We start from the raw sequence: 20,250 nt of genomic DNA on the forward strand, positions 1-20,250 counted from the left end.
GGCAAAAAGCTAGAGGATAACAGTACCTTTCATGGGCTAGCAACTTTAACGAGGAAAGTAAGACTTGACAGCGGTGTTTACGTGGGTCCTCCCTCGCTCATCTAAACCCAGGAGAGGGAGCCACAAACAGCAGAACACCAACACCCACAGGGAAAACTTGACAGGCTCCAAAGGCCACTGTGATAGCCAAAATGGTGAAACAAAGAAACAGAAGCCAAATGAAAGAGCAAGAGACCTCCACCGAAGATGAGATCAATGTGGAGCAGTTAGGCATGTTAACAGAGCTAGAATTCAGAGCCATGATCTTGAGAAAGCTCAACAGCATGAGTAAGGACATAGAGATGCTGAAAATAAGCCAATTGGAAATTAAAAACCATCAAGAAGAGATAAAAAATGACATATCAGAAATGAAAAACACATTGGAAGGTTTAAAAAGCAGAGTAGAGGAAGCTGAGGATCAGATCAGTGAATTAGAAGACAGGGTAGAAAAAAATCAACCAATCAGAAAACCTAAAAAAAAAACAAAAAACGATTAAAAAACAGGAAGACAGCTTAAGAGAACTGTGGGACAACTGGAAACGTAATAATGAAGAAGAAAACGAGCAAAGGATAGAGAATATATTCAAAAAAATAGTGACAGAAAACTTCCCTAATTTGGTGAAGGAAGAAGGCATTCAAGTTTAAGAAGCACAGAGAGTCCTAAGTAAGAAGAACCCAAACAGGCCCACACCAAGACACATAGTAATTAAAATGCCAAAAATTCAAGACAAAGAGAGAATCCTAAAAGCAGCAAGAGAGAAGCAACAGGTTACCTACAAAGGAAACCCCATAAGGCTCTCAGCTGACTTCTCACAAGAAACACTACAGGCCAGAAGGGAATGGCATGAAGTAATCAAGGTCATGAACAACAAAGATCTGAATCCAAGACTACTCTACCCAGCAAGGCTATCATTCAAAATAGAAGGTCAAATAAAGAGCTTCCCAGACAAAAAAAAAAAGGCTAAGGGAATACATTAGCACTAAACCAGCACTGCAAGAAATGTTAAAAGGACTGCTGTAATTAGCAGGAGAAATGGGAAGAAAAATAGAACCACACTAAACAAAAATGGCAATAAATAAGTACATATCAATAATCACCTTAAATGTAAGTGGATTGAATGCTTCCATAAAAAGATACAGAGTAGCTGATTGGATAAGAAAGCATGACTCATCTATATGTTGTTTACAAGAGACCCACCTCACAACAAAAGACTCATATAGGTTGAAAGTGAAGGGATGGAAAAAAATTTTCCAAGCAAATGGAAAGCAAAAAAAAAAAAAAAAAGCTGGGGTAGCAACACTCATATCTGATAAAATAAATTTCAAAATGAAGGCCATAACTAGAGACAAAGAAGGCCACTACATAATATTGAAAGGATCTATCCAACAGGAAGATATAACCTTGATAAACATATATGCACCCAATATAGGAGCACCAAAATATATTAAAAATCTTCTGGAGGACTTCCAAGGAGAAATCGACAGCAACACAATCATAGCAGGGGACTTCAACACCCTGTTGACAGCAGTGGATAGATCCTCTAGACAAAAAATTAGCAAGGAAACAGAGACTCTAAATGAAGCACTAGACCAAATGGATTTAATAGATATCTACAGAGAATTACACCCCAAAACTACAGAATACACATTCTTCTCAAGTGCACTTGGGACATTCTCAAAGATAGACCACATGATAGGACACAAACTAAATCTCTACAAGTTCAAGAAGATTGAAATCATATCAAGCATCTTCTCTGATCACAATGGCATGAAACTAGAAATCAATTGCATCAAGAACATGCAAAGACATTTCAACACATGGAGGCTAAATAGCATGTTATTAAACAATGAATGGGTTACCGAGGAGATCAAGGAAGAAATTAAAAACTTCCTGGAAACCAATGAAAATGAACACACAACAACACAAAATCTATGGGATGCAGCAAAAGCAGTTCTGAGAGGGAAGTTCATAGCACTACAGGCCTACCTCAAGAAACAAGAAAAATTTCTAATTGACTGTCTAACCTCACAACTTAAAGAATTAGAAAGCAAACAAAAAGAAAACCCCAGAGCTAGTAGAAGAAAGGAAATAGTAAAGATCAGAGCAGAAATAAATGACATAGAGACCAAAAAAACAATTCAAAGGATCAATGAAACAAAGAGCTGGTTTTTCGAAAAGATAAACAAGATTGATGGACCCTTAGCTAGACTCATCAAGAAACAGAGAGAACCCAAATACACAAAATCAGAAATGAAAGAGGAGAAGTAACAACCGACATCACAGAAATACAAAAGATTGTTGACTCATCAAGAAACAGAGAGAACCCAAATACACAAAATCAGAAATGAAAGAGAAGTAACAACTGACACCACAGAAATACAAAAGATTGTTAACAGCTACTATGAACAATTATATGGCAACAAACTCGACAATCTAAGCGCAATGGACAAATTTCTAGAAACACACAGTCTCCCAAAACTGGATGGGGAAGAGATAGAAAACTTGAACAGACCAATAACAACTAAGGAAATTGAAGAGGTAATCAAGACTCTCCCAGTAAACAAAAGCCCAGGCCCAGATGGCTTCACAGGGGAGTTTTACTGAACATTCAAAAAAGAACTAACACCTATTCTCCACAAACTATTTCAAAAAATTCAAGAAGAAGGAAGACTTCCAAACACGTTCTATGAGGCCAGCATAATTTTAATTCCAAAACCAGAAAAAGACACTACAAATAAAGAAAACTACAGGCCAATATCCCTGATGAACATAGACGCCAAAGTCCTGAACAAAATACTAGCAAATCGGATCCAGCAATACATCAAAAAAATTATTCACCATTACCAAGTGGGAATCTTTCCAGGGATGCAAGGCTGGTACAATATTCGCAAATCAATAAACGTGATACACCACATAAACAAAATGAAGAATAAAAACTACATGATAATATCAATAGATGCTGAAAAAACATTCGACAAAATCCAGCATCCATTTCTGATAAAAACGCTCAGCAATGTGGGAATAGAGGGATCATATCTAGACATAATTAAGGCCATATATGAAAGACCTACAGCCAACATCATACTCAATGGGCAGAAACTAAAAACATTTCCATTAAGAACAGGAAGAAGACAGGGATGTCCACTTTTGCCACTCTTATTTAACATAGTACTGGAAGTCTTAGCCACAGCAATCAGACATGAGGAAAAAATAAAAGGGATCCAAATTGGAAAGGAGGAAGTGAAACTGTCATTATTTGCAGATGACATGATATTATACATAGAGCACCCTAAAGACTCCATCAAATATCTACTAGACTTAATAAATGAATTTGGAAAAGTAGCAGGATACAAAATTAATGTCAAGAAATTAACGGCATTCTTATACACCAACGATGAACTCACAGAAAGAGAAACCGAAAAAACAATTCCATTTACCATCGTGGCAAAAAAATTAAGATACCTAGGAATAAACTTAACCAAAGAAGTAAAGGACCTATTTGCAGAAAACTACAGGACATTGAAAAAGAAATAGAGGAAGATATAAAAAAGTGGAAGCACATACCTTGTTCATGGATTGGAAGAATTAACATCATTAAAATGTCCATATTACCCAAAGCGATCTATAGATTCAATGCAATCCCCATCAAAACACCGATGACATATTTCATAGAACTAGAACAAATACTTCAAAAGTTCATATGGAACCAAAAAAGTCCCCTAATAGCCACAGCAATTTTGAAAAAGAAGGACAAAGTAGGTGAGATCACAATACCAGATATCAGATTATACTACAAAGCGACTGTAATCAAAACAGCCTGGTACTGGCACAAGAACAGGCATGTAGACCAGTGGAACAGAACTGAAAACCCAGAAATGGACCCAAAGCAATATGCTCAATTAATATCTGACAAAGGTGGCAAGAGTATACAGTGGAGTAAAGACAGCCTCTTTAATAAATGGGAAAATTGGACAGCTACATGCAAAAAAATGAAACTAGACCATCAACTTACACCATACACAAAAATAAACTCAAAATGGATAAAAGACTTAAATGTGACCCGTGAATCCATAAAAATTCTAGAAGAAAATGTAGGCAACAAAATTTCGGACATCATATGGAGCAGAATTTTCACTGATACATCACCTAAGGCAACAGAAACAAAGGGAAAAATGAACACATGGGACTACATCAAACTGAAAAGTTTCTGCACAGCAAAAGAAACAATCATCAAAATGGAAAGGCAACCCACTGTATGGGAGAACATCATTGCCAATGATATATCAGATAAGGGGTTAATTTCCAATATATATAGAGTGCTCATACAACTCAACAAAAGGAAGACAAAGAACCCAATTTAAAAATGGGCAGAGGAGCTGAATAGACACCTCTCCAAACAGGACATACAAATGGCCAAGAGACATATGAAGAAATGCTCAACATCACTAATCATCAGAGAGATGCAAATTAAAACAACAATGAGGTATCACCTCACACCTGTCAGAATGGCCACCATCAACAAATCATCAAACAACAAGTGTTGGCGAGGGTGTGGAGAAAAGGGGACTCTAATACACTGCTGGTGGGAATCAGACTGGTGCAGCCACTATGGAACTCCCATTTGACCCAGTGATCCCACTTCTAGGAATATACCCTAAGAAGCCTGAAACACCAATCAGAAAGAATATATGTACCCCCATGTTCATAGCAGCACTATTTACAATAGCTAAGATCTGGAAACAGCCCAAGTGTCCATCAGTAGAAGAATGGATAAAAAAGCAGTGGTACATATACACAATGGAGTACTATGCAGCTGTAAAAAAGAAAGATCTCTTATCCTTTGAGACGACATGGAGGGACTTGGAAAGTATTATCCTAAGTGAAATAAGCCAAGGAAAAAAAGACAAATACCACATGATCTCACTTATATACAAAATATAATGAACATAACAGTCTGAGGAATACGGTAGACCCAGAAACATGGAAGTAGGGCACAGATTGACATCCGTCAGAAGAGGGGGTGGGGGGATGGGAAGAGATAAACCACAGATCTTATATGCATGTATACATAACCAATAGACATGGGCAACAAACCCAGGGACGGGGCGGGTGTGGGGTGGGGAGGTGATGTGAGAGAGAATTATTGATTGGCTGGCTCCTGCACAAGCCCTAACCAGATTGAACCTGCATCCTTTTGGTGTATGGGATGATACTCCAGCCCACTGAGCCACACCAGGCAGGGCTCACTACAAGATTTGGAAGCTTTTCTGTGAAGTACATGATTACTTTAATCTTTGCCTGAAGATGTGTTAGACTTTAATTCAATACCTTACTTTTGACCATTCATTTAAAATAGAAAGAGGTACTAAGCTTTACATTATTGCTTCTTCCCATTAGGATGGCTGGTTTAGTTTTATGTGAACCAACAGAGCTTTACAATATCTTGAATCAGGTCACAAAACTGTCCAGATTGACTGAACCCAACTATCTCTGTTTATTGGGTAAGTACTTTTTTTTTTTCCTATTTATCTTCAGATAGAGTGGGAGGGAAATAGAGGGAGAAAAGGAGAGGGAGAGAAACATCAACATGAGAGTGACACATCGACCGACTAGATACCTCTCGCACAACCCAGACCAGGGCCGGGGGCGAACCGCAACGTAGGTACATGCCCTTGGCCGGAACCAAACCCGCGACTTGTTGGTCCTCAGGCTGATGCTCTACCACTGAGCCAAACCGGCCAGGGCATTGGGTAAGTACTTTAAAAAATATTTTGTGGATAGCATTCTTCAAACATTATTTTTGATGAATTAACAAACTTTTGGTGATAAGAGGAATAAAATGACCTTAGAAATCTGTTAGACTTATTAGGCATAGCTTAAAAATGCTGCTATGCATTCACATGATTTGCAAATCTTCCCAAATTAAATCTAGAAGTTCCTGGAAGACTCATGTTCTGAGTCCTCTTGTTTTTAGTGAAATATATCAAACATCTAACAAATTTGTAGCAATACTAATAAACACCCATGTACTAGATTTAACATAAATTAAATGTTACACACAGATGTGCCCTTTTTGTATCTCATCCTGATCCCATTTCTTTCCCTCCCCAAAGAAGACTACTTCTATATATTTTTAAAATATTTTTTATTGACTTTTTAGAGAGAGAGAGAGAGATAGAAACATCAGTGTAAGAGAGAAACATCGATGGGCTGCCTCCCGCAAGTCCCCTACTGGGGATTGAGCCTGAAACCTGGGCATGTGCACTGACTAGGAATCGAACCCAGACCTCACAGTCCATGGGACAACACTCAGTCCACAGGACAATGCTCAGTCCACTGAGCCATACCAGTCAGGCTATTTTTACATTTTTACTACATATGCAGGCATCCCAAAATAATGTGTGGTTTAAATACTTACACAAATAGTATCACAGTGGACAATTATTATACAATTTGCTTTTATTAAAAAATTTTTTTTTGCTTGAAATTATACATTTTCTTTCTTTCTTTTCTTTTTCTTCTTTTTTTTATCCTCACCCATGGACATTTTTCCATTTTTTGTTCAGGTAGAGTGGGAGGGAGAGAGAAACATCACCGTGAAAGAGACACATCGAGTGGCTGCCACCCGCACGACCAACCAGGGCTGGGGACAAACTGCAACCAAGGTACGTGCCCTTAGCGGGAATTGAACCCGGTTCTCTCTGGACCACAGGCCGACACTCTAACCGCTGAGCCAAACCGGCCAGGGCTTGAAATTAAATATATATATATATATATTTTTAATCCTCACCCGAGGATATTTTTCCATTTTTTGTACAGATAGAGTGGGAGGGAGAGAGAGGAAGGGAGAGAGAGAGAGAAACATCGACGTGAAGGGACACATCGAGTGGCTGCCACCCGCTCAACCAACCAGGGCCAGGGACAAACTGCAACCGAAGTACGTGCCCTTAGCGGGAACCGAACCTGGGTCTCTCCGGACCGCAGGCCGACGCTCTAACCGCTGAGCCAAACCGGCCAGGGCCAGGGCTTGAAATTATATGTTTGAGGTTTTACCCTTCTAAATATGAAAATCTGATTCATTTATTTTGACTATTAGTTGGGATATGGATCCATTCCTAATTGAATGCTATGTGTTGCTTGCATTGTATGGCTCTAATGGATAGTGTTGCAGTGAACAACTTTGTGCACTCCTCCTTATTCGTGTGCAACAGTTTCTTCAGGATATCTACCTAGAAATGGAATTGTCCATTTGCAAATTCAGCTTCACTACATTATTGTCAAATTGCCTCCGAAAAGATTGTATCAATTTACACTCCCATTAACACTGTAAGAAACATACTTACCAATACCTGGTTTTGTCAGCCTTTAACATTTTTACAATCTGATTGGTGTGAATTTGTATTATGATGTTTATTCCCCCAATTAAAAAATTGTGATAAAATACACATAACATAAAATTTACCATCGTAACCAATTTTAAACCTACAGTTCAAGTGTTACTAGATACATTCATACTGTTATGTCACATTGTGCACTGTCATCTATCTCCATAACCCTTTTCATCTTATAAACTATAAAACTGGAACTCTATACCTATTAAACAACAACTCCCCATTCCCCCACCCCTGATCTCCTGGCATCTGTTCTACTGTCTGTTTCTATGCTTTTTACTATTCTAGGTACCTCATATAAGTGGAATCATAGTGTTTGTCTTTTCGTAACTGGCTTATTTCCTTTAGTATCATAATGTCCTCAAGGTTCATCCATGTTGTAGCATATTGTAAAAATACCTTCTTTTCTTTTTTAAATCTACATATTTTTTTAAAAAATGTATTTATTTATTGATTTTACTTATCCATTTAGCCATCGATGGACATTTGGATTGCTTCCACATTTTTGCTATTGTGAATTATAATATGTCTATGAACATAGGTTTACAAATATCTCTTTGAGATCTGTTTTGGGTATATACTTTAAAATGAAACTGGTGGATCATATGGTAATTCTGTTCTTTTTTTGTTTTGAATTGACTTTAGAGAGGAAGGGGGAGAGGGAAACATTGATGTGAGAGAGAAACATTGATCAATTGTCTACTGTTCCTGCCCCGACAGGGAATCGAACCTGCCACCTTTTGGTGTACAGGCCGATGCTCCAACTAACTGAGCCACACCTGCCAGGGCTGGTAATTCAATTTTTAATTTTTTTGAGAAACTGCCATATTGTTTTTTATAGCAGCTACATCATTTTACATTCCCACCCACAGTGCACAAGGGTTCTAGTTTCTCCATATTCTTTTTTTTTCTTTATTCTTTTGAGAGAGAGAGAGAGAGAGAGAGAGAGAGAGAGAGAGAAACATCAATGAGAGAGAACATTGATTGGCTGCCTCCTGCATGCCCCCCACTGGAGACTTGGCCCACAACCTGGGCATGTTCCCTGACCAGGAATTGAACTGGCGATCTCTTGGTGCATGGGTCAATGCTCAACCACTGAGCCATACCAGCTGGGCAGTTTCTCCATATTCTTGTCACAATTGTTATTTTCTGGATTAAAAAAATATTTTTTTATTAATTTTTAGAGAGAGAGGAAGGGAGAGGGAGAAAGAAAAACATTGATGTAAGAGCGAAACATTGATCAGCTGCCTCCTGCACTCCCCCCACCAGGATCAAGGCTGCAATGCAGGCATGTGCCCTTACCAGGAATTGAACCAGCAACTTCCAGTGCATGGGAGAATGCCTTACCAACTAAGCCACACCAGCCAGGGCTGGATGATGATGATGATTATCATTATTTTATAGTAACCCTTCTAATGGTTGGGAGGTGGTATGTCATTGTAGTTTATTTGCATTTCCCTAACAATTAATGATGCCAAGCATCTTGTCATGTACTTATTGTGCGTTTGTTTATATTCTTTGGAGAAATGTCTATGCAAGTCCTTTGACCATTTTTGAATCAGATTTTTTTTCATTGTTGAGTTTTAGGTGTTCTGTATATATTCTTTTTTTAAATCCACAATGTGTTTATTGGGATGGTTCCCCACTCATCTTGATTTGGGTACTTTTAGTGCTGCTTCCTTCTGAAGAAGCCTCCTTCTGTCAGCCTTGCTTTTCCTCCTGTTGGCTGACAGAGGATAGTGGAGCAGCTAACACACAAAACAACTCTTTGTGCATGGCCTAAGACAGTAAAGATTTTATAGCATCCTGGGCATTTCATTGGTCCGCGGGTCAACGCTCTACTGCTGAGCCAACCCAGCCAGGGCTCTGGGCATTTCACATCTCTGTACCAGACACCTCTTCTTGTGTTTCCTTTTCTCCTCTTCTGGGAGGAATTAAGGAGATCCTTAGCCAGAGGCATATTGTCATGGGGAGCCTGTCACCACCAGAAAAGCACTATATATTCTGGGTATTTTCAGATTTAATTTTCATGAAGTTCATTTTGTTTATTTTTACTTTTGTTGCTGGTGCAAAATCTTTTGCCTTACATTTTCTTCTGTTTTATACTTTTAGGTCTTTGATCAATTTTGAGTTTATTTATGTATGTGGTATTAGATAAGGGTCCAAATTCATCTTTTCGTGTGTATATCCAATTTTCCTAGAACCATTCATTGAAAAGACTATCTTATTCATGGTCCCTTGAGAGTCCATATGAATTTAGGATAGGTTTTTCTATTTCTGCAAAAAATGTCACTGGGATTTTGATAGATATTGTATTGAATCTGTAGATTGTTTTGCATAGTAGTGATATCTTTACAATACTAAGTCTTCCAGTCCATAGACATGGAGTGTTTTTCATTTATTTGCCTGTTGTTTCATTTCTTTCAGCAACATTTTGTAGTTTTCAGTGTACAAGTATTTCATATTTTGGTTAATTCTTTTAAAAAAGGTTTCGAACCCTGGCAGGTTCGGCTCAGTGGTTAGAGCATCAATCTTTGGATCAAAGAGTTGCAGGTTCAATTCTTGGTCAAGGGCATATACCTGGGCTGCAGGTTAAATTCCAGCCCTGGCCCTGACCGATTTAGCTCAGTGGTTAGAGTGTTGGCCTGCGGACCAGAGAGTCCTGGGTTCAGTTCCTGCTAAGGGCACGTACCTTGGTTGCAGTTTGTCCCCTGCCCTGTTTGGGGTCGTGTGGGTGGCAACCAGTCCATGTGTCTCTGTCATATCGATGTTTCTCTCTCTTTCTTTCCCCCTCTCTCCCTCCCACTCTATCTGAAGATAAATGCAAAAATGTCCTTGGATGAGCATAAAAAAAAATCCAGCTCTAGTCAGGATGGTGCAGGAGGCAACAAATTGATGTGTCTCTCTCAAATCGATGTTTCTCTCTCTTTCTCTCTCCCTCCCTCCCTTTCACTGTATCTAAAAATAAAACATTTTTTTTCTTGCCTTGGCTGGTGTGGCTCAGTTGGTTGGGTGTCATCCTGCGCACCAAAAGATTGCAGGTTCAATTCCCAGTCAGTCAGGGCACATGCCTAGGTTGCCCCGGGTTGTGGGTCAATTGATGTTCACACTCACATCAATGTTTCTCTCTCTCCCCCATCCCTTCCTCTCTCTCTAAATAATCAATAAAAAATTTTTAATTAAAAACTGTTTTCAATTACAGTTGACATTCAATATTATATTAGATTCAGGTGTACAGCATAGTGGTTAGATATTTATAAAACTTATTAAGTTATTTCCCCCCAATTAAGTCTTGCACCCACCCAATTCCATACACAGTTATTACAGTATTATTTACTATATTTCCTAAGCTGTAAATTACATCCTTGTGACTATTTTGTAACTGCCAATTGTATTTCTTTATCCCTTCATCTTTTTCACCTACCCTCCCAGCCCCATTCCCATCTGGCAACCATTGGTTTGTTCTCTGTATCTGTGAATTTGTTTGTTTGTTTTTTGTTTGGTTGTTTGTTTGTTTTATTTTTTAAATTTCACATGTAAGTAAAATCATATGGTATTTGTCTTTCTCTGACTGACTTATTTCAGTTAGCTTGGTATCCTTGGGCACATCCATGTTGTTATAAATGGTAATATTTTATTGTATTTTTTTTACAACTAAGTAATATTTCATTGTATATATGTGTCATATCTTATCCATTCCTCTTTTGATTGGAGCATTTAACTCACTTGCATTTAATGTAATTATTGATAGGTATATAGTAATATTGTTTTCTGATTGTTTTTGTAGTTCTCTATTAGTTTCTTATTCTATTGCTCTCTTCTCTTGTATATTGATGACTTTCTGTAGTGTTGTGTTCATATTCCTTTCTTTATTTTCTTGTATATTTCTTGTAGATTTTTGTTTTTTGGTTACCATGTGCTGTCTATTTTAGGTTGATGGCCACTTAAGTTTAAACACATTCTAAAATCACTCCCATTTCTATTCACCCCCTCCACATTTATTTATTTATTTTTAATCCTCACCCAAGATATTTTTCCATTTATCTTCAGATAGAGTTCAAAGGGCAGGGAAGAGAGAGATACAGAGAAACATTGACGTGAGAGAGACACGTCTATTGGCTGTCTCCCACATCACCCTGACCAGGGCCAGGGACAAACCACAACCGACTTATGTGCCCTCCATTGGAATTGAACCCACAACTCTTTGATCTGCGGGCCTGAGCTCTAACCACTGAGCAACTGGCCAGGGCTACATTTATATATATATCTTTTTTCCCTTTATTGATTTTAGAGAGAGAGGAAGTGAGAGGGAGAGATAGAAACATCGATGAGAGAGAACATCAATTGGCCGCCTCCTGCATGCCCTGCACTGGGGCTTGGGCCCACAGCCTGGGCATGTGTCCTGACCAAGAATTGAACTGGTGACCTCTTGGTGCGTGGGTCGACACTCAACCACTGAGCCACACCGGCTGGACAAATTTATGTTTTTTTTTTTTGGTACATGCCCCTAGTGGGAACCAAACCCAGGACTCTCTGGTCTGCAGGCTGATGCTCCAACTGCTGAGCCAAACCGGCCAGGGCCAAATTTATGTTTTTTGTCATTATTTTTTTTGTGTGGGTGTGGGTGTGTGTGTTTGTGTGTTTCTCATAATTTTCTGTTGAAATTACATATAATCTTCCTACTTTTGCCTTTTAACTTTTGTACTAGCTTTAGTGTTGTTTGATCTACTGCTTGTATGATGTGTTTGCCTTTGTCAGTGAGAATTTTTTATTTGCAATATTTTCTTATTCATATTATTTATTTATTTATTTTTCTTCTTCTTAAAGAAGTCCCCCCCTTTTTTTCCTCACCCAAGGATATTTTTGCATTTATTTCAGATAGAGCAGGTGGGAGAGAGGAGGGAAGAGAGAGAGACACATCGATTGGTTGCTACCCACACAACCCCAACAGGGGCCAGGGACAAACTGCAACTGAGGTATGTGCCCTTAGTGGGAACCTAACCCGGGACTCTCTGGTCTGTGGGCTGATGCTCTAACCACTGAGCATAACTGGCCAGGGCTAAAGAAGTCCCTTTAACATTTCTTGTAATACTGGCTTGGTGATGATGAATTCCTTCAACTTTTTCTTGTCTGGGAAGCTCTTTATTTCTCTTTCAATTTGAAATCATAGCCTTGCTGGGTAGAGTAATCTTGGTTATAGCTTCTTACTTTTCATCACTTTCAATATTTTGTGCCAATCCCTCTGTCCTGCAAAGTTTCTGTTCAGAAGTCAACTGATAGTCTTATGGAGCACCTTTGTAGGTAACTAACTTCTTTTCTCTTGCTGTTTTTAAGATTCTCTCTTTAGCCCTAGCTGGTTTGGCTCAGCGGTTAGAGTGTCAGCCTGTGGTCCAGAGAGACCTGGGTTCGGTTTCCGCTAAGGGCACGCACTTTGTTGCAGTTTGTCCCTGGCCCCGGTTGGGGTCATGTGGGTGGCAACCAGTCAACACATCAATGTTTCTCTCTCTTCTTCCCTTACTCCCTCCCACTCTATCTGAAGATAAATGCGCATAAAAAAAAAAAGTCCTTGGTTGAGGATTAAAAAATTAAAATAATTTAAGATTCTTTCTTTATTTTTAACATTTGGTATTTTAATTATAATGTATATTGGACTGGGCCTCTTTGGCTTCATCTTGTTTTGGATTCTCTGTGTGGTTCCTAGAACTGTATGTTTATTTCCTTAGCCAGGCTAGGGAAGTTTTTAGTCACTTCTTCAAATAGGTTTTTAATTTCTGCTCTCTCTCTCCTCCTTCTGATAACTCTATGATACAATTTTGTTAGGCTTGATGTTGTTCCAGAGGTCCCTTAAAATATTCTCTTTTCAAAATCCTCACCTGAGAATATGTTTTTATTGATTTTGAGAGAGAGAGAGAGAGAGAGAGAGAGAGAGAGAGAGAAACATCGATGTGACATAAACATTGATCAGTTGCCTCCCATACATGCCCCAACTGGGGATCGAACCCACAACTTAGGTATGTGCCCTGACTGGGAATTGAACCTGCAATATTTTGGTGCATGGGATGATGCTCCAACCAACTGAGCCAGTCTGGCCATGGCAAATATTCTCTCTCTCCTTTTTTTATTGATTTTTTTTCTAGAGAGAGAGGAAGGGAGTGGGGGAGAGAGAGAGAAATATCAATCTGCTGCCTCCTGCATGCCCCCTACTGAGGATCAAGTCTGCAACCCAGGCATACGCCCTGACTGGGAATTGAACAGGTGACCTCTCAGTGCATGAGATGATGCTCAACCAACTGAGCCACACTAGCCAAGGCCAAATATTCTCTCTTTCTCTTTTCTTTTTTTTTTTGGCCCTGCCCATGTGACTCAGTAGATTGAGCGTTGTCCCATGAACTGAGAGGTCCTGGTTCAATTCCCAGTTAGGGCATATGCCTGGGTTGCAGGCTTGATTGCCAGTAGGGGGTGTGCAAGAGACAGCCAATCTATGTTTCTCTCTCATATCCGTGTTTCTATCTCGCTCTTGCTTCCTCTCTCTCTAAAAAATCAATAAATGCATATGTTTTTGAAAAATTCTTTCTTTCTTTTTTTTTGCCATTCCAATTGGGTGTTTTCTGCCACCCTGTCTTCCAAATCTCTGATGTGATCCTCTGCTTCATCTATTCCACTGTTGATTCCCTGTAATATATTCTTCATTTCAGTTATTGTATTCTTTGTTTATGACTGGTTTATTTTTATGTTTTCTATCTCCTTTTTTTTTTTATCCTCACCCGAGGATATTTTTCCATTTTTTGTACAGATAGAGCGGGAGGGAGAGTGAGGAAGGGAGAGAGAGAGAGAAACATCGACGTGAAGGGACACATTGAGTGGCTGCCACCCGCATGACCAACCAGGGCCGGGGACAAACTGCAACCGAGGTACGTGCCCTTAGCGGGAACTGAACCCGGGTCTCTCCAGACCGCAGGCCGACGCTCTAACCGCTGAGCCAAACTGGCCAGGGCTCTATCTCCTTTTTAATGTTTTGTATCTCTTTGTTGACATCTTACTGAGATAATCTATTCTCCCCCTAAGTTCATTGAGCATCCAGTGTTTTGAATTCTGCATCTGGTACATTGCTTGTGCCCATTTATTAGCTATTTTTTTGGAGTTTTGTCCTGTTCTTTCATGTTTCTGTGTTTTTGGCTGCCTCCTTGTGTTTGTTTCTATGTATTAGGTAGATCTGTATGTTTCCCAGTCTCAGCAGAGTGGCATTATGTATTAAGTGTTCTGTGGGTCCCAGTGGTGCAGTCTTCATGTTTACCTGAGCTGGGTGATCCAGGGGTATCCCTTGTGTGGTTTGTATATGCTCTCCTGTTGTAGTTGAATCTTGATTTCTGTTGGTATGTCAGTGGGTGGGTCTGACCCTCAGACTGTTTGGCTCTGAGGACTGGCCATGACTATAGTGGAGAAGCTGTTGTACAGGGGCTGACACCATGGAGCAGAATTTGCTTTAGAGAAGCTCTGATGCCTGTTGAGTTCACCCTTTGAGTGTGTCATTTGTGGCACTAATTGTGTGGTGCTTTGGTGTGGTCTGAAGCCAGCTACCAGGTGTGTTGGTTCTGGGGCCACTTGGGAGAGGCTCTGGTTCAGGCCAAGGTCAGCTGCTGCCTGTGTCTGGCCCAGGGCCACCTGGTAGGAGCTACAAAATGATCCAGGGTTGTTAGTTGCCTATGCTTGGCTTGGAGGTGCCTGGGAGTAGCTAGTCTATGAACCAAGGTCAGCTGTCATTAGTGCTGGGCTTGAGGCCACTTAACAAGTGGTACAGGGCATGCTGAGGCCCGTTACAGCTGGTTTGGGGTTTGTGGACCTTTGGGAGATTTTAGGCAAGTTCACAGTTTGGGTTCAGGCTGGCTACTTGTATGGATTAGCCTCTGAAATAGGCACATGAATTGGGTGGGACAGGATCTCAGGGAATCACCAGAGTAGGGCAAGAGCTACCAGGTTGGTGGAGCCTCAGATTTGCTCACCTGTGCCTGCAGGTTGTTGGGTGGGAGAGCTCAACAAAAGAAAAATGAAACCTGCCAGCACTTCTTCCTGCACCTGCTTAGGGTGAGTTTTTGTGGGAGTGAGTCTGTGCTGGGGCACTTTAGGAAAATGCCTGAGTCTCTAGTAGCTCTCCATCTCACTGGGAGTGAGTCCCTGCTGATTTTCACAGCCAGCTGTTGTGGGAACTTCTCATTCTGACACTGGTGCTCTGGGCTAGGATCCCCTTGCTCCTCAGGGGGAACCTCCATAGCTGAGATATTCTTCCTGATTCTTCTTCTTCTTCTTCTTCTTTTTTTTACCTTTATTGATTTTAGAGAGGGAGAGAGAGAGAGAGAACATTGATTGGCTGTCTCCTGTGTGCCCCCTACTGGGATTGGGCCCACAATCTGAGCATGTGCCCTGACTGGGTATCAAACCAGTGACCTCTTGGTGCATGGGTTGATGCTCAACCAGTGAGCCATACCAGTTTATGTCCTTTCTGATTTTTTTTTAAACTCATCTTTATTGTTGAATGTATTACAGATGTCCCCCCACCCCGCTTTTTCCCCATTGATCCCCTCCTCTCCATCCCGCCCACCTCCTTCCTTCCCCACACTATTTTCGGTGTCCATTGGTTATGCATATATGCATAGAAGTTCTTTGGTTTATCTCATCCTGCCCTCCCTTCCCCTCTTCCCTTTGAGGTTCATCAGTCTAACAACCAGTTTGTGCTTCTTAATTACTTCATCTTTTTCACCCATCCCCCCAGTCCCCACCCATCTGGCAAGCAACAAAAAGTCTCTGTATCTATGAGTCTGTTTCTGTTCTGCTTGCTCATTTTGTTTGTAGATAATTGTTGATAGATATGTATTAATTGCCATTTTATTGTTCGCATTTTTGTTCTTCTCCTTCAAGAAGATCCTTCAACATTTCATGTAATACTGGTTTGGTGGTGGTGAACTCCTTTAGCTTTTTCTTGTCTGGGAAACTTGATTTGTCCATCGATTCTACATGGTAGCTTTGCAGGATAGTGTAATCTTGGCTTGTTTGTAGGTCCTGGCTACTCATCACTTTGAATATTTCTTGCCACTGCCTTCTGGCCTGCAAAGTTTCTTCTGAGAAATCAGCTGACAGTCTTATGGGAGCTCCTTTGTAGGTAATGAACTGCTTTTCTCTTGCTGCTTTTAAAATTCTCTCTTTGTATTTAACCTTTGGCATTTTGATGATGATGTGTCTTGGTGTGGACCTCTTTGGGTTCATCTTGTTTGGGACTCTCTGTGCTTCTTGGACTTGTGTATCTGTTTCCTTCACCAAGTTAGGGCAATTTTCTGTCATTGTTTCAAATAGGTTTACAAGTCCTTGCTCTCTCTGTTCTTCTTCAGGCACCCCTATGATGTGAATGTTGGCATGCTTGAAGTTGTCCCAGAGGTTCCTTACACTATCCTCATTTTTTTTGGATTCTTTTTTTCTTTTTGCTGTTCTGATTGGGTGTTTTTTTGTTTGTTTTTTTATCCACATTTGAGGACATTTTTGCATTTATCTTCAGATAGGGTGGGAGAGAGAGTGGGAGGAAGAGAGAGAGAGAAACATTGATGTGAGAGAGACACATCGAGTGGTTGCCACCCACACGACTCCAACCGGGGCTGGGGACAAACTGAGGTATATGCTCTTAGCGGGAACCAAACCCATGTCTCTCTGGACTGCAGGCCAACACTCTAACCACTGAGCCAAACCAGCCAGGGCATGATTGGGCGTTTTTTGCTTTCTTATATTTCAAATTAATGGTTTGCTTCTTGGCTTTACCTCCTCTACTATTGATTCCCTGTAAATTATTCTGTATTTCAGTTAATGTATCCTTAATTTCTGACTGGTCCTTTTTAATGTTGTTGATGTTCTCACTAAGTTCCTTGGAGGTCTCCTTACATTCCTTGAAGGTCTCACTAAGTTCTTCGAATGTCTCACCAAGTTCCTTGAGCAACCTTATGTAAGGTATCTTGCCGAGAAAGAAAGAGAAACAGAGCTGCAGAAGCAGGCAAAAGTTTTATTGAAGCGTTCCCGGGCGAGGTTCGCTGGTCCATGTGGAGGGGACCAGGAAAGTCATGCTGTTATGGCTTGCCCAGGATAGTTTTATAGGGGGGTGGTGTTGAGAAACAAAGAGGGGAGGTACTTGATTGTGCGTAACCAAGAGGGGAGTTATTTGTTTGGTGGTTTCGATTTCTCCTCAGGCTAGCCATTTCCCGGTCATGTGACTCCCCAGTCATGTGACTCCCCAGAGTTCACTGGCCTTACACCTTATAACTTGTTTTCTGAACTCTGCATCTGGTTGATTGCTTATCTCCATTTTGTTTAGTTCTTTTCCTGGAGTTTTGTTCTTTTCTTTCATTTGGGACATGTTTCTTTGTCTCCTCATTTTGGCTGCTTCCCGGTGATTGTTTCTATGTATTAGGTAGAGCTGCTATGTCTCCTAAGCTTTGTAGGGTGGCCTATTGTTGTAGGTGTCCTATAGGCTCCAGTGGTACAGTCTTCCTGATCACCCCAGCTGGGCCCTCAAGGTGCACCCCAAGTGTGGACTGTACACCTTTCTGTTGTAATTGAGCACACCAATGGTAGGGATTTACTCAGGCTGATCAGCTGCAAGGACTGGCTGTGCCCACTGACCACTGGCCTCTGACTACCTTGGAGGATCAGCTGTGTAGGGGCCCACCCCACAGAGCAAGACTTACTTCATCTGGGCTCTGGTACACACTCATTGTGTCCACTCATTGAGTGTGTCACTTGTGTAGGTGGTTGGGTGGTGGTGTTGTGATGTGGTCTGAAGCTGTCCACTGGGTGTGCTGGCTCTGGGGCAAGGTCAGCCACTGCCTGTGTTCTATCTGGGGCTACCCGGCATAAGCTACAAAGTGATCTGCAGATGGCTGCTTCTTGGGCTGGGCTTGGAGGTGCCCAGGAAAAGCCAATTGTGAACCAAGGCTGCCTGCTTCTAGTGCCAGGCCTGGGGCCACTTAATGAGAGGTATAGGGTTCACTGAGACCAGATCCTACTTGGTTGAGAAATTTTTGGAAACTCTGAAGCAGGATCCAAGACAGGCCAATCCTATGGTAAAGCCTTTGGAAACAGCTTGGGTGGGCCTGAAAGTTGCCAGGGGCAGGGCCTGGAATCACTAGGGCAGGGCAAACAGTGTGAGCCAGGTTGCTGGAGTCCCAGATATGGCGGCCATCTGCCTGCCCTGTCGGGGAAGGGCTCACCAAAGGAACATCAGCTTCCACCTACAGGCCTGTCTTTGAGAAAGTTGCCTCTCCAGCCCTCGTCCAGAGGCAAACAGCTCAGTTCTACCCTGTGTGTTCTTGGCACCCCTCAAGCTGCCTCCCCTCCGAGTTTAGAGAGAGCAAGTCCGAGTAAGTCCATGCTCAGGCCCTTTAAGAGGAACTGCCTGGGGCTCAGAGAGCCTCAGCCTTCCTCAGCCTCAGTTCCCACTGGTTATTCCAGTAAGAAGTTATGGGGACTTCTCTTCCTGGCACTGGAACCTTGAGCTGGGCGCCTGGTGTGGGACAGGGACCCCTCACTCCTCAGGGAGGACCTTCCCAGCTGAGGTGTCCCTCCTGATTTCTATCCACCACAGGTGGTTGTGGGACCAGCTGGATTGCGCTTCCGCCCCTCCCACCAGTCTCGGTGTGGCTGTTTCTTTAATTTCGTAGGCGGTTCTGAATGATGGTTGTGTTGTAGTTTAGTTGTAATTTTGATGTGGTTGTGGGAGAAGGCAATACTGCGTTTACCTACGCCCCCATTATGATAGGAAGTCTTCTTTCTGATTCTTTAAAAAAAAATTTTTTTTTTTATCCTCACCGAGGACATTTTTGCCTTTATCTTCAGATAGAGTGGGAGGGGGAGAGGAAGGAAGAGAGAGAGAGAAACATCCATGTGAGAGACATATCGACCACTTGCCACCCACATGACCCCAACCGGGGCTGGGTACAAACTGCAACCAGGGTACCCGCCCTTAGTGGAAACCGAACCTGGGACTCTCTCTCTGGTCCATGGGCCGAGGATCTAACTGCTGAGCCAAACTAGCGAGGGCCCCTTTCTGATTCTTAACTACCACACCTAGGTGTGGGACCTGCCTGTTTTGCATCTTTGCCCCTCCTACCAATCTTGACATGGCTTCTTTATATCTTTAGGTATAGGAGTTCTTTTCAGCTTGTCTTCAGGTAGTCTCAAGGGTGGTGGTTCTATAATTTTGACTGGGAGGAGGTGAGCATAGCGTTTACCTACTCCTTGATCTGGACCAGAGTGTTAGTGCTTTATCTAATCTTTTGTGTTGTACTGTCAAAATCTGAAACATGCCTAAAAAAGATCACCAGGTGAAAGAAAATAAATGAAATATAAAGTGGTTATTTCAGAACAGAATCTGGGATGTCATGATTGTTTGAGATTTCCTATTGGGATTATACTTATTTTACTGCAATGCATAACAATTATTAGCAAGAATTACCAGCCCTGGCCGGTTTGGCTCAGCGGTTAGAGCGTCGGTCTGCGGTCCAGAGAGACCCGGGTTCGGTTCCCACTAAGGGCACGTACCTCGGTTGCAGTTTGTCCCCGGCCCTGGTCGGTTGTGCGGGTGGCAGCCACTCGATGTGTTCCTTTCACATCGATGTTTCTCTCTCTCTCTCTGTTCCTCTCTCTCCCTCCCACTCTACCTGAACAAAAAATGGAAAAAAAAAAGTCCTCGGGTGAGGAAAAAATAAAATAAAAATAAAAAAAACCTGTTTAAAAAAAAAAAAAAATGCCCTGGCCAGTTTGGCTCAGTGGTTAGAGCGTCGGCCT

At 41.5% G+C, this 20,250-nt stretch overlaps 2 protein-coding genes across 2 annotated transcripts in view; one reads left to right on the plus strand and one right to left on the minus strand.

Annotated features, from left to right (window-relative positions):
- The first annotated feature begins 5,438 nt into the window (after nucleotides 1-5,438).
- The window catches only part of STYXL1 (serine/threonine/tyrosine interacting like 1), a 59,432-nt gene continuing 44,620 nt past the window's right edge, over nucleotides 5,439-20,250 (plus strand). The window contains exon 1 of the mRNA XM_036280258.1: nucleotides 5,439-5,541. Coding sequence (XP_036136151.1) covers nucleotides 5,439-5,541 — 103 coding nt within the window. The remainder of the gene's footprint in view (nucleotides 5,542-20,250) is intronic.
- LOC118642470 (40S ribosomal protein S27-like) lies at nucleotides 9,098-9,391 on the minus strand. The gene is made up of 2 exons (XM_036280260.1): nucleotides 9,321-9,391; nucleotides 9,098-9,275 (listed from the first exon to the last, which is right to left on the minus strand). The coding sequence occupies exons 1-2, from the start codon at nucleotides 9,389-9,391 to the stop codon at nucleotides 9,098-9,100; spliced, it is 249 nt and encodes an 82-aa protein (XP_036136153.1).

This window comes from Molossus molossus, unplaced genomic scaffold (genome assembly GCF_014108415.1).
Source record: "Molossus molossus isolate mMolMol1 unplaced genomic scaffold, mMolMol1.p scaffold_m16_p_3, whole genome shotgun sequence".
Taxonomy (NCBI): Eukaryota; Metazoa; Chordata; class Mammalia; order Chiroptera; family Molossidae; genus Molossus; species Molossus molossus.